Source organism: Acartia tonsa, chromosome 9, assembly GCF_053477335.1.
Source record: "Acartia tonsa isolate MP-2025a chromosome 9, ASM5347733v1, whole genome shotgun sequence".
Classification (NCBI taxonomy): Eukaryota; Metazoa; Arthropoda; class Copepoda; order Calanoida; family Acartiidae; genus Acartia; species Acartia tonsa.
Window position 1 is genome coordinate 8090895 of NC_137268.1, and position 15723 is coordinate 8106617.

At 30.9% G+C, this 15723-nt stretch overlaps 1 protein-coding gene across 1 annotated transcript in view; it reads left to right on the forward strand.

Annotated features, from left to right (window-relative positions):
* The first annotated feature begins 202 nt into the window (after positions 1-202).
* Positions 203-15723, forward strand: part of LOC145328140 (ral GTPase-activating protein subunit alpha-2-like) — a 95011-nt gene continuing 79490 nt past the window's right edge. The window contains exons 1-4 of the mRNA XM_080171718.1: positions 203-477; positions 1083-1223; positions 4222-4316; positions 4779-4899. Of these exons, the coding sequence (XP_080027844.1) occupies positions 376-477; positions 1083-1223; positions 4222-4316; positions 4779-4899 (459 nt within the window). The 5' untranslated portion in view covers positions 203-375. The remainder of the gene's footprint in view (positions 478-1082; positions 1224-4221; positions 4317-4778; positions 4900-15723) is intronic.

Here is a 15723-nt window from a genome sequence, read left to right on the forward strand (position 1 = left end):
TTTGAGACCCAAAAAGTACCCTTAAAATTCATCTCACAAAAATTTCATTTTATACTTTTTTGTAGGCAATTTAATAAGGAACAAATTTGCTTTTATGTTTTTTTCTGTCAGTCGAATAGAACACGGAGAAAAATGTCATTTTCTGAAGGTGGGTAAAAAATTACCGGTAATGCCCCTTACCGGTTAATGCCCCGCTTGACCCTAATTATTTTATTTTCAGTGACTTTCCACCATGTAAGAATCAAAATGGATTAGTTTTTCAAAAAACTAATTCAATAGAAAAAATACACAATTTACATCAGTGTTTATTAAGTTATAAAAAGTGAAGCAACCAAATTCTAAGTTATTTGAAAAGTTTTATGAAAAAAGTTAAAAATGTTCCGTTCTAACAAAAATTCTCAAAAACGGAATGAGGATGTTAAAAAGTCTGCTGGAAAAGTTTTGGATACGAAGAAAGATACGGCTACCAGAGCAAAGGTACGTTAAACAAGAATTTTCAGCCGTCTGTCTTGAATAGGGGCCGAGAAAATCACGTTTCCCTTTTCTGTTTCTGACGGATGGACATATTGAATTATAGAGTATTTTCGCTAGGTACTAATATAAATGATATATGACAGACAACTTTAGTAAAAATAAATAGAAATCAAGGTGCTTTTACTTTAGAAATAGGATAAAACCAACCTAGGTTGTTTTAGAACTTCCCTGAAAATGTATAATCTTTGGTCCAGATATCCTAAGTAATACATTTACAACCATTGATGCACGACACATTACAATCTTTCCCGATTTTGTATTACTTTTGCGGAACATGATTCCAGTTACGTCATATTTTAATAGGCAATAGTTATACGTCTGCTCTTATTATTTCATGTCAGAACAATAAACAATGAACTAGGTACCTATCTAGATTTTTTTTTGTAGCAGCAAAGCTGTGCTTTATTTTTGTCATTTTGTCCTTTCTTTACATAGGTAGGTAGGTACCTAAAATTTTTAGCCATCTGCGAGCATTACTTTATCAATTAACAACTTTACATGAGAGTCTTGTGCAACATCCAAGAAATAATAACTTCTATTTTTTTCAGCATCTCCGCGTGTTCATCGACAACTCCGAGACGTCGGACATCCAGAAATTCTTCGACAATTACTACTCCCACATTTATACAATTGTCAATGAACAGTTTGCACACACGGAACAAAATCTGAGACTGAAGGGCGTGCATAAGGTTAGTTGTGATGATTCCTGTAAATGTTAGGTACGATTTAGAAAGCGCTGCAACTATATTCATTACAAGAAAATCAGTAAAATGATATTTTGTAATGTAATAAAGGAGGCATCTCTTAAAATGTATGTATATCTATAATAGGTATTGATATAGATTAATACGGAATTTTTGTTCCGATTTCTAAATAATTTTGAATATAAAATGCGATGATACGCTATATTTGTTAATATTAGTTTGTCTGACCTCCTAGGTAATATGTTAAAATTCACTTTTATGGATATACCTACTGGTCCTGTGGCAGTTTTAGGCTATTTTCTTGGAGGGTGGGATATATCTTTAAATTACCTCTTGGGACAAAGCCCCTAGGGGCGAAGCTGCAAGTAAGTAATATAAAGACCGAGGTAGTAAACTTTAAATCGGATTAGGTAGGTATTAATATTCATAGGTATTTTTATAGAGTTATCCAAAAATTTACCTAAATGAAGAGAAAAATGAATTTTATTGTATTTTAAAAACTATTAAGTTTAATTGATGATCTTAGAAATATCTACTCAGCATTTTTTAATACAAGAACAATTATGTATAACGTTAGCTCAACATTAATAAGAATGTAACAATAAACTGTAATAAAGTAATGGTGTCCAGAAAATCTTTTTTTCATATTCAGTAAATGTAATGTTATTTTAAAAAGATTGTGTGTATATGTTAGGAGACACGTCGTTTTTTTTCTGGGTATGGCAATTCAGGCATCTAAGGGGATGAGACCATAGCCGATAAATTGATGTACATCCCCAATAATTTACTTAAAATTACCCCTTTTGTATATCACCATTCAAAATTGATTAAAAGTCCCCAGAGTTATAAGAAAATGTTACTACAAAACTTTGGGGACTATTGTAATTTAAATCCCAATATCTCTCCCTCTCTGGATTTTGCTAACCTTTATTTCACAAACTGTTGATATGGAGTAGCTGCGCTACTAATAATATGATATATCTCCACTTGAAATATGATACGCATCACACAAAACTTAATCTTTTATACAATTTTAATCAATTTAGAAGATGATAAATATTTATACATCTTAATACTTTCTATGCCTAGGTATTTAAAATAAAAAAGAAATTATTATAGGTATTTATGACCAGAGATGGGAAAAAAACAGGTTTTTTTTTAAAAAAGATCAAACCAGTGTGGTTTATTTGGTTTAAACCGGTTTTTATTGGTTTTTATTAATAAAAACCAGGTTTTTTTGGTTTTTTTTAATAATTTTTTTGTTTTTTTTAATAATATCCAAATTAAAGTATTCTAATTTAGTATAAAGGGGTAGTTTCACGAAATGCATTTGAACTTAATTTAGTGAACCGCATATTTTATCCTGGTTAAATGGTTAAACTACATTTATATGGCATATATTTGAAAAAATTTCAATTTTCTACCACATAGTTTTTGAAATATCAAGACTTGAAAATCGTCTTTTTAAATTGCATATATCACAAAAAGACAATTTTCAGGTCTTGATTTTTTAAAAACTACGTGGTAGAAAATTGAATTTATTTCAAATATATGCTATTTAAATGTAGTTTACCCCATTAACTAAGAAAAAATATGCGGTTCACTAAATTAAGTTCAAATGCATTTCGTGAAACTACCCCTTTAGTATAAAGATTTAAACTATTAAAAGAATTTTGAATTAGGTATTTATGTTTTTGACTGTATTTTTTACATTATAAAAAGACTAGCGACTAGGCCCCTAGAGGCCTCTAGGGGCACTTGAGGAGGAGAGAGTCGAATTTAATAATTGAATTTTTAATTTTATATTTTGTAAGAAAAAGTAAAAAAAAAATTTTTTTTGGGGGGGGGGCGAACATTTTTTGTTGGGGTGGGGGGGTTGCCCCCCCCCCCCTCATTTTTAAATTTAGTTAAAAAGTTTAAAAAAAAATTTTTTCGGAAGGGGGGTTGGGGGTGTCTCACCCCCAAAGAAAATAGTTATAAACCTTCCCGGGACCTATGAGAAGCTACCCTGTTAAGGAGAACCCAATCGGTTCAGCGGTTAGCGAGATCCTTTGGTACAAACATACAAACACATATACAAACATCCTGTTACTTTATTATAAGGATATAACTGGAAAGATAGGCCTTTGTATTAAAAAAAACCATTTAAACCATCCCACCTTGTTTTTTTTTGTTTTTTTTAGCTTTTTTTTTTGGTTTAAACCACTTGATTAAAACCACGTGGTTTTTATTTTGCCATCCCTGTTTATGACAATAGTGAAGCTCTGAAATAAAACGGTAGAACAAACGAACATTATATAGAGTTTAATACTTAATAAGAAAAATATTAATTCAAATGTCTGAACATTTTTATGACTTGTACCTAGTTGTTCAAGAAATCTATATTTAAAAATCAGATGATAATTTTTATACGATACAAAGCTGCTGCCTATCAAAATGTTTTAAAAATTAGCAGGTTTAAATGGACGTACGGACTTTCTGGTAACGATTACAGAGTTGCTATTATTTTTAAATCATAACTAATTTTTATAGGAATCAACATCCAAAGTTTGAAATCTATAGGACAATTCTAACATGCTTAAATTAACTAAAAGGGCATAAAAAATATGATAGAATAATCTAAAAGCAGTGCTTGGCAATCTCAAGAAAGCTGATTATCTGGTTGAGTAGAAATTAGTTGCATACATTTAATTTAATTTGATAGTGGTGCGGTGGCCGAGCCCTACCCAAAAGTGTATTTTTATATTAGTTCCAAGGTGGGACACCTGTCATAATTACATATGATTTCTCTTGGGAGGTTGGAACTGGTGTTACCTTCCCCAATATTAGTTATTGACCTTACTTTGACCAATAAAAAGCAATATTCTAAATAAAAACATATCGGTTTAGCGGTTAGCGAGGTTCCTCGCTTTTCCCAGACAGATAAACCTCCTGATACTTTTATGAAAAGATTTTAGTAACTGACGTTTCCATTATTTTTTAGGCCCAGAAAGAGGAATTAGAGGCAGCTCTGTACTTAGTTGAGAAAATATTCATCTATCTACCTGAATCTTTGTCACAAAAATGGCAATATCACAGGTATTGTAATTCAATCAGTCTTCCATGAAGATATTAGTTATTTATCGCATAGTATTATAGACAGCATTCCGCGAATAGTAAAAGTAAAGTAAAAATTATATTATTAATTCCAGTTTTTTTACTTCCCAGGTTCGCTAACAAATTAATTTTTTTGTAGCTATACTGGAAATTATATTCTATTATTGGCCTAGACTGCAATATAATTTTTTTCTAATAGGTATTTTTTTGTTGTTGATGGTAAAAACAGCATTATATTACACTTTCAAATTCAAATTTCACAAGCCGAAAATTTGAAGGCAAAATAGATTTTCTTCCGATGTATTATCTCTTTTTGTGATTAAAGCATATAAATCTTTTTTTAAAAATGTCTAATTTTGATAGGACAAATGAATTTAAATCTATAAATACGGAAGAAAAAATTACTACCTAGGTACCTACTTAATAAAAACTTTAAAATTTCAGCATCCTGCGGCTGCTATCAAAGCTGTTGCATCCTGGCAACAGCTGGAAGCTGTTGAAGCGAGAGGCCATGCGTCTGTTCATCCTGTGGTACAGCTCTCTGGGAGAACAGGCTGACGAAGAGGTAGGTTACTTGTTATTATGTTGTGTTGACCCTGGTGTTAACTTGATTAGGGATTTAAGTCTTAGTCCCTACCTTTTACAAAATTAGAGCTCCTAGATGCAAGGTGCGATGCCGCTAGTTAAATTAAAATATAAAGTGATGGAACTTCATTTCTAAGAAGAACTTTCTTATTATTACCTAACATTGGTTTGAATATGGCAGGTGTCCTACTTTAATCCACGCCATATAATATACCTAACATAACAGTTATGCTAAGGGTGAATTTATATCATCGTTAAGATGCTAGATATATATTTAGGCAATGTATTTAGAATCGAATGGATATTGTCAGAGTTTCTCGCATACCCTGATAATATGTTTCTTCCAGCTGGCTAATATAACGATACCCCACCCCTCCCCCTTATGATGATTGAGGAATGTAATGACCAATATTTGAGGACTTTATTAACAACCTCATTCGACGACAAAAATTCCCCTCTCACAATATCCACGCATTCTGTATCCATTATTTAGGCTTGAATCGTCTACTTTAGAACATATTTACCTATAGGTTACAATTGAAATTAATTAGATATAATATTAGATTAATTATTAGATGCAAAGTTGAGGTTTTTAGAAAAAGACTCGTTTTCCCCTTTACTGCCTTACCCTCCAATTGCTGAATTTGAGACATTCAAAATATTACCAATAAATGGAATTAATAAGGAAATAATATATATAAATTAATTAGCTATTGTCTAGCTCTATCTTTCAATTATATTGTTTCTTTTTAAGTAAACACACAATTATGTTTGTTTTATAATAATAGTTAGATAACCAAGGATGAGAAATAGCAAAGCTCTAAATACAATTGCAATACCTAATAGATAATATAAAACTATTTTTTAAATTAATTTAAGTAAATAGAAAGAACAGCTTAAGTTTAAATAGAAAAATGGTTATTTATCGCATTGTATTACAGACAGCTTTTCGTGGATATTAAAATAAAAAAATTATAAGATTAAAACCGAGGGGTCATAGTTCCAGGTTAACAAAACTGGTTTTAATTACCTATACGATTTTTAATTTTGATATTCATGGAAAATTGTCTGTAACATGATGCTAAACACGATTTTTCAGTATGGCTGAGAACCGGTCTTTATCCAACGGATATTAATCGATTTTGAAGCTATACTGGTAAAGAAGATACTCCAAAATACATAGTAGGAGAATCATAATTGTAATATTTAATGGAATTATTAACATTCTTACTTTGCAGACTTACAAATAATAAAACTTGTAGAGTAACTTCAGTCCTTGAAATGCAAACGTTAAATATTTGTTCTAAAAAACCGACGCGACCTTAAACAGATAATTATGACTAATATTTGATTGATTTAAATTATTCTTACATAATGACTCTTTATAGTAACGTTGCTACTCTACAAGTGACTAATTGCAATCTGTGTATCTGTCTGTATATAGAGCTTATTTAGGAAACATAGGATTGTATAGGTAGGTATGAAATATTAGTTTAGTCCAATTCTGTATAACTATAGGTAACTAGTAAAAAAAGTTAATAGTAACATGTTTTAATCTGCTGTTATTATATCAATATTATAGATAAAATTCACAATGTTACTATTAAGAATGTCATTACATGGAATGCATAGGTACGTAAAATCATTAGAAATTTTGATTGGGTTGATTTCAGACTACTAGTGTCCAAACTGTTCATCCATTCATCTTAATCTACAGATGGGGAAATTTTGTTTATCATCATCTTATATATACATTAATTTTTCGCCGATTGTCTTATCCCTTAAAATATTTGAGATTTTTTGAGAATTTTTGTATTATTACCCCAAATTGAAATACTTTTTAAGCTCTTCGAAATGTAGTATTTTTTTTAGGCTTGGTAGGATTTTTCCATGTTTAAATGATGGATCTTTTTTGTGTGTGGGTTTTCTGTACATGAAATCTTACTTAATTTTCAAACAAAACTATAACAATTATGTCCATATACAGTAGTGCTTTTATTTTATTTTAAACAAGTATGGGAGGCTAAAGTGCCTTTTTTCAAAACCAACCGGGAGAAAATAGTTTTCGACAGAAGCAATGGTTTTACAGCTGTTTCTTCTCAATTCCATATTTTTTTTTATAATATAAAGTAGCAGTTTTTTTGTGAATTTACTACCTAATATTTTTGATTTATCTTAAAACTAGAAGAAATCGACAAAAATAGTGCTATATATGGGCGCGGCCACCAGTACACAAAAAAAGTAACTTTGAACAATAGGAATTTCCTTTTATTTTAAAACAAGCCTTTCTTGTTTTAAGAAAACTGTTACACCCAGTTTAACTGGAATTCAGTGATATGTTAATGGGAAATAGATTAATCTTTCATCAAAATAAAATATTGGACAAACTTACATTATTTTGAAGAAAATAAGATTTTTAGCTTATTTTTAAATAGAATAATATCTTTTGAACTTTGAAGAGAATATAGTTTGAATTTTCGAATAGCTGTTGAATTGGAAATAAGAGGCCTTGTTAATTGTCTAGAAATCCAAATTAAATAATGCAGATTATATTATTCATTTGTTTATCTGTCATATGATACAATATCATGAATGTGAATGGTTCAGTTCTTTATCAATCAAGCAAGTCAACGCATTACACCCTCCCAGCCCCTGATTAATTTTTAGAATTTGGTAATAGCCACATAGAATAGCTTTGACACTACTAGGCTTAACTCGCTGGGTATAGCCCCCATGGCATTTTTTTCAACCTAAAATCATTGACCAACTTTTAATTCCTTGAAACAAAACAAAATTACTTCTTCTTTAGATTATAATTATTGGTTCAAAAGTTTGGACACTCAACTTAATCATCCAACCATTCAAAATTCGATAAAAGTCACCATTGTTAAGCTAACAAATAAGAAAACGTTATTACAAAACTTTGGGGATTAGTGTAATAAAAAGCCTATTGTACCCTCCCTCCCTGAAGTGATCCACTCGCCAAATAATTTATTGTACCATGCGAATTGTAATGCAAAAGAATTATAATTAGATTGAATTAATATGTGAAACAAAACAATGGAAAGCTTCATTTTTTTCAAGATTTACATGGGAAAATTTTGGTAATATCCCTTCATATGCAAGTGAACCATCATTACAATCTCCTCCCCCCAATAAAAACAAAAAGCAAACATTTTTTAGGGTTTGATTTTGATACTTTTAGATAATATGGAGTATTTTTTTTTTGGGGGGGGGGGTACGTTAAGGGGTCTTATTATGGCAAATTCAGGAGATGTTATAAATTTCATTTTGCTAAGGGATTGTAGGTATTTGTTTATTATTTTATAAGAAATAAATGCTGTTGATATTAAATAGGATAATGCATTGGCCATAAAAAGGTTCTTTTGACCACTCTACAAAATTAAAACTTCCTATTTGTCTGCTTTTTGCTAGGGAGGTAGTTTTTTTTTTAAATTGGTTTGATTTCTTTTTTATTATGTAGAGAATTCACCACCCCAAAAAAATTAAAATCGAAAAGAAAACATATATTGAAATAAGGGGAGTGGTGAGGGGTGTCAACCCTACCGGGGAAATAAATTTGAATCCTATTTAATGTTTATACCATTTTTACAAGCCCCTTCCCCCCAATCTTGGCCAAATCCTTTGCACAATCACATTCGATTTAAGCATTAAATTAAAGGACTGTCCCTTTTGGCTTCATGTACATAGAAACAGGTTGATATATGATTGCAAAAAATATATACGAAGAAAAATTTTGTATATTAGAAATTCTGCCTTCTTTTAGGCCAATCAATATTTTAAGTTTTTACTAGCGTGGCTGCTCATTAACTTGGATATGTACGTTCGCCTGTCCGACAAATCGACCTTCATTTCAAGATTGTTAAGAATACAGTTTGTTCTTGAAAATCTGCGTAGTTTTCATTGGATTTTCTATTGTATATTTATTGCAAATTTGCCTAATCCCTCCAATGCCTGATAGAAGACAATGGCCAAAAAGATTGCCACCAAAATTGCTATGACACAATTCAATTAAAAACCAGAGAAATTCCGGCTATTTTGCAGGGAGGGGGGGGGGGGGACTTTGTGCTTGTCCCCAAAGTTTTATAATTAAATTTTCTTATTCGTTGGCTCAATAATTTAAAGAACTTTTTTGATTGGTTGGTTCATTAAGTTGAGTGTTCAAACGTTTAAACCACTAATTGCAATCTTTGGAAGGTGTAATTTTGTGTATCATCAGTGGGGATGTACATCAGTTTATCGGCCCTTTGTCTTATCCCTTTAGATCCCTGTTATGTTGTGTGGTGTTCATTCACTTCCCCATATTGTCACATCCTAATGGATTTATTATTACATGGATCTTACTCCAGTTTATCATGTACTCTAAAAAAATGAAACTTGTAGCTGGCCCTAAACAGTATCATGTATTTAAGCAGTCTTGCAACAAATTACTTACAATTTTGTTTAGACTTATACATTTTATTATGTTTATTCATTTCTGATACTCGACAAGCTTTCTTGTTCGTTTGTCCTACCGTCTTAGAGCTTCGCCTTATGGAAGGTGTCATCCTTGTTAATTTTTTAATGGTTGTACAAGAACATAGTATAAAATTATCAGTATTACTCTCTTTTGAATTGTTTTCACATCCCGTGATTTAGAGATCTCCATACTTTATTGACATTTAAAAAAATTTATAGAGATAGAGAAAAGATATAAAAGAGTCATTTTTCTATTTTGGTGGCTCCGAGGGGCCGAAAACATGCAGAAAAGACTAAAAATTAAGCTTTTCTTCAAAATTATCTAAGCTGCTTGGATATGTATAAAATGATTTTATTGTAATCATCTGAATTTTTTTTCTTCACCATTTCCTTGAACAAAAGCGTTTAAACTTTTCAAATAAGCTTGTAATTGGTCTAAGGCAGGCTTGAGGCTATATTAAAGGACTTAATTATTGCGAGAAATTGGGAGCACTCTGTTTGATTTTTGATGTTGTAATGCTTGGTATGCGCGAATCCTTGAATTTCAAATTCACTTCACATCACTTTTTCCCCAATATTTTGGGGCTAAAGGAGAAGTTTGGGTATTTAAATAAAACATTTGATTATTTTTTTCACCATAATCGTCTTTGAGAGTTTTGGAACCTTTACATATTTATAAGCTCCAAAGAAGTTTTCAAATGATTCAATAAGTTTTCGAGATTTTATTGAACATACATACACACTTTCCTATTTAGCATTAAAGAGCCTGTTCGACATATTTCCAAAATGTTTCTTCTTTTCTCAATATTTGTTTTTTTTTATTGCATGTACATTCTTGTAATGCTGTAACTACGTACATGACCTTTTATGTTCCTACATTAAAGATGTTCTTTTATATTAGAAATATAGCAATTTCGAACATTTAGCCATCACTTATTAATACTTTGCTTTAATTTTTTATTTAAAGTAAAAAGAAATATACTTATTTTCTTAAACAACGAACAAAACAGGCGAATAGATCACAGAGGTGACTTAAACCTTTTTCTTGCTTTATTTTTTGCCTTAATTTTTATGGAGTTTTAACAGGGTGGGGAAAAACCCAGGGTTTTTTAAAAAAGCCCAACCCGTAAAAACCCTTTAAAAAACCCTTAAAACCCTGGGTTTTAGGGTTTTTTTGGGTTTTTTTTTGGTTTTTTTTAAAAAAAACCCTGGGTGGGTTTTTTTGGGTGTTTTTTTTGTATGCCCACCCTGAGTTTTAAAGGAACATCCTATGCGTACATGAACATGGATTACGAGCCAAAATTTTAAGTGTTTTCTGTATTCAAATTAATCTATTTATAAATCTTCTTACAGTAATACTATTGAATGAAGATTTTAAACATTGTTCTGTTCCTATGTCATCTTTTGGTAGATTTTTTATTTGGTGAAAGGTTTAGGGGCTTTAGTATACGGGGTAGATGGTTCGAATCTATACCAAAGTCTTACCGACAAGGTTTTTTCTTATAATCAAACTCGTAGAAATAGATAACTTGCGTAAAAAGGGTAGTGTAATAGGATGTTGATCTCATAACAATTTAAAAAAAACCTTCCTTTGCTTACAGCTAGGCTTTTATCTCATCTACATACATGATAACTTGCTTGTCATCAAAGCAACAAATTGTAAGGAATATTTATCTTCTATTTATCCATCCCTGTAATCTTAACAAACCTACATTTATGTATATCAATCATACTGATCGCTATGGAACATTTTTATACAAGTAAAGGAGTTTTCTAGAAAGCAATCAAATGGAATAACTACTTTCGCAACAACTCTTCCAAAAGTTCTTAAAAGGTCATAATCCTCCCTTAAAAGTTTGTACTCTGTGCAGAAAAACCACTAAACATTTGATTATTTAAAAAAAAGTTTTTTAAAGGTAAAACATATCCGCTGGTTTAGATGGGCTAAGTAATGGAATTTGACACTAGAAATAAACCACTTTTGCTTCTAACTTTTCCTCTATACAGAAATTATTTAAATGTTGGAAAGAAACTCTTGGAATCTCTAAAGATTTAAATTAGGTACTCTTGTTATTTCTTTGAATGGCAAGGTTTTATTTTCATTTTAGGTGTCAATTTTTCGGCGATGCACATGGATATTATATATCTCGAATTTTAGTTTCTTCATTCTAGTAACGTAATCTCTGGTATCCAAACCCTTTTTTGGATACACTAAGATTTAACATGATAAAATATATGTAGTGATGATAGTTGGATGGACCTAGGGATATGCAAATGTGGTTGCAAAACTTCTATACAGGTTCTATGCATTATTCTGCAAATCATTTAACTGTTCTTTCTAATCATGTACACTCATTTGAGAAATGCACTAGTTATTTGTATTTCTCATATTTACATGCAAACTTATTTTACTTTGACTTTTACAATTAATAATCCTATGTAGTAAAGTAGTAAGGTTTGTTGTGCGTAGCTAAAAATCTCGCACAATAATCGCCATAAAATGTACATTTCATGGAAACTTTATATATGTCTTGAGATGGTTTTAGCTATTTTCTGAACTTCCCCACTCTCATTTAGTGAAAAGGGGCGTAGCATCAAATCAGGAATAAGGTATAACCAACAAGGGAAATAAACATAAAATAATATTTGGGGGGCAAATGGAGAGGTCGTCAATTTTACGATGTGTTGCCCCCCAACGACAGCTGAAAAACACTTATAGGTTTCGTGATTTCTTTTCCGAATTAATTTCGTTATTGGTATGAGCTGGCATCAAATACTGAATATAACAACAGTACAGACAGTTCTAGTATAGAGATACAATTTTTAGAAATAAACCTTTTCCGTTTTATCCTTGTAATCGCTGTGTGTACATTCTTTGAGTATATTTGGTACCAATGTAATTTTAGAGGGGATAAAATAACATATATTTAAGGAGTTTTCTTGACCCAATCTTATATTTTGTTATTGTTTTTAAAAGAAAAAGAATGTTTAAGATAGAAAGAATTATATTTAAACATAAATTAATCGAGCATTAGACACTTAATAAGATAAAATATAAATTCTGAATTTTTTATTTAAATTTTTTTTTTTTTTTTTTAGTTTGCTAGTAGTTAATGAGACACATAGACGTCCAAGGTTTGGCTTAAAAGAGGTGTTTACCCCCTCCCCCCCCCCCCCCCCCAAACTTTGAAATTCCTCATTTAGACCCCCTCTAAATTTAAAAAAATAAATTAGATTTCCCCCATCTCCACTCAAACCTTTGAAACCCTTTATCTTATCCCCTCAAAATAAGAAGCTTGGATGTCTCTGATAAGACACCTATTTTGAAAATCAATCGCTTGTTAGCTACAGCTTAAGTAAAATTGTTGTAAAATGTTGTTTTTATTAATCGATATATTATTACTTGGATTTTGCACCACTTTTTCATTTAATTTAATAAACTGGTAATTGCAGCTGGCTAAAATATTATCTTCTCTCCTCCTAAATGATGAACGAACTGAACTGACCAATAAATGTCGTCAGTATTAGCAACCTTAAATAGACGACAAAATTTCCCCTGTCGTAATATCCACGTATATTTTATCCATCCTTTTTAGCTACAGCTGAAGTAAACATTAAACTATTTATTTTCTTCACAGTAATATTAGGTTGAATGTATGGCGTATGCAAGTGCGATAAGAGCAGCTAGCCAGAGAGGAAGGGGACATTGGGCTGTTTATTAAACTAGTCCCAAAAGTTTTTTTAATAACGTTTTCTTATTTGTTGGATTAACAACTTTGGGGACATTTAATTTTGATTGGTTTGTTCATTTAGCTAAGTGCCCTTACGTTTCAACCACTAACTGTAATCTACAGAAGGGGTATGTACATCAATTTATCGACCATTGTCTTATCCCTTTATATCCCTGGCAGCAAGCACGTAACAAAATTTGCATAATATTTGCTACAATTTTAGTTTTATTCACAAGGACATGAATTTACCCTATAGTTACATACTTGCGGATGCGCCCCTTGCATCTAATGGCTCTTTGTTGAAAGGGGTAAGAAAGGGGGCAGTAACATAGCATAGAACCACCTAAAAATAGATAATCTAAAAATATACCGGACCTATGTGAAGCTTCATTAAAAAGGATTACACATTCAGTTCAGTAGTTATTAAGTTTTTAAGCTTCAGACAAAAAACCTTTACTACCTTAATACCTAATATGAAATATATAAAATACATACATATGCTTCGCCCCAGGACTATTGGGGACAAGTATCAGCCTTAAACCAGCCCATTACATTTTTATTAAGGCTCCCAGAAAAAAACACAACCTAATTATACTTGCCATTTACGAAACCTGTAGTTTCAGACAGAAAAAAAACATTACTACTTTATATAACAGGACATGCAAAATTTAAATTATAAGCGTTAAAAAAAAACTTTACATGACTTAAAGGTTATGCTGTACAAATTCTAAAATGAATTCTCTCCTTATTTATTAATTTCTAATTAAAGTTTGTTCCTGTATATATTAGCTCCGCCCAAAAATTGATTAAATGAAGTATTACCATCATTAACTCTTGGATTTTTAATAAGGAAATGTAGGATATATATATTATTCCAGTATGGTTTCAAAACCGATTAATATCCGCTGGATTACTACCGGTTCTGAGCTATACTGAAAAATCATGTATCGTGTTGTATTTTAGATAATTTTTAATGAATAATACAATTAAAATCAAAATATTAGTACCAGTTTTGTTAGCCCGTGCCTTCGGCCCCTTTTCATTATACCATCTAGCGTAGATAATCGTTATCAAATTTGTATTAATGTGTAGATTAAGTTAAAGACTTAAGATTGAAATTTAATTTATTTTTGAGGTTTTTAAAAGTGATTTAGATAACGACTCTTCAAATTTGAATTTATAAGTTTAATGTTTTATCAAATAAGAAAAAAATACCTAATACAGACAAATAAATAAGAAAATCTTGTATTAAAAATGTTCAGCCATCTTTTTCTTTTCCGTTTATTTCACTGCATCATAATAGATTTATTCCTAATTTTTGTCTTTGTTCGTTCTGTAAATTTTTTACTATAAAAGATCTTTTTAGTAGAAAAGCTTCTCAATAATTTACTGTGTCAGTCTGTCCGTCCGTCAGTCAGTAACGCTTTTGGGGGATATGGGATTTATTTAGCTGTAATTAAAGTTAGACTTTTGATATTCATCATTATGGGGCATATTATAAGTTTAATACATCCATAGCCGTCCGACTGCTTTTAAGCAGCTTTATAGTTTTTTTTTGTATTTTTCTGGTAATTTTGCTCAGATTTTCAAAACTTTGATTCTTACTTATTTTTATACTTTCTCTGCTGCTATTCTATACTATTTTTAAGGGGCGAAACCCCATTCCAAAGATCTTCTAGTATACACTTGCTTGATTCAATTTGTCTATGTTTTTTGCCACGTTACTTACGGATGTTGTCATCCTTGTTTTATATATAGCGTAATTGTCTATAGCAAATTTGTTTTAGCATAAGACAAAATATTCTATATACCTACGTTATATGCATCCTTTTAAAATCCCCTAACTCAAACCAAACTCACATGATATAATTGATTAAAATCATTGGATATCATTATCCATCCTTTCCCCCTGATAAGAACATCATAGAAGAGAAAACGGGGACAATGGGCTGGTTATTACACCAGTCCCCAAAGTTTTATAACAACGTTTTTGTATTCGTTGGCTTTACACCTTTGGATACTTTTGATATATGTGGGTTTATTAAGTTGACCGTCCAAACATTTCAACCATTAATTGTAATCTACAGAAGGATTAATTTTGTATATTAAAATTAGAGATTTACATCAATTTATCGGCCATTGTCTTATCCCTTGAGATCCCTGATAAGAACATAGTGATATATTTACTTGTCCTTGAAGGAAACAACTCAAATACGTAGTAAAAACGTCCTTACGTTGTTGCAAATATGGTACACCAAATTTGGATTCTAGTCCTGGCTTAATATGGGCCATAGATAGCTGAAGATGTTAACAAAACTGTTTCACCTCTGCAATGTCAGACACGTAAACCTTATGGCCGATAATCGGGCATAATTCATCCTTTTGCAAAGTCAAGACTTTTATGATCAGAGGGTTTTAATCTGTTATGCTACCTATAGTAAACATGTCAATGGACCAATAAGTTAGTATATGTAAAAAGATTTAAGCCATTTATAAAACAAATTCATATGATAGAAAGGGAATTTTTCATCTTAAGAAATATATTTTCTATGAATTTTTCAAACATACAAAAATGACAAAATGTCCCTTTTTTT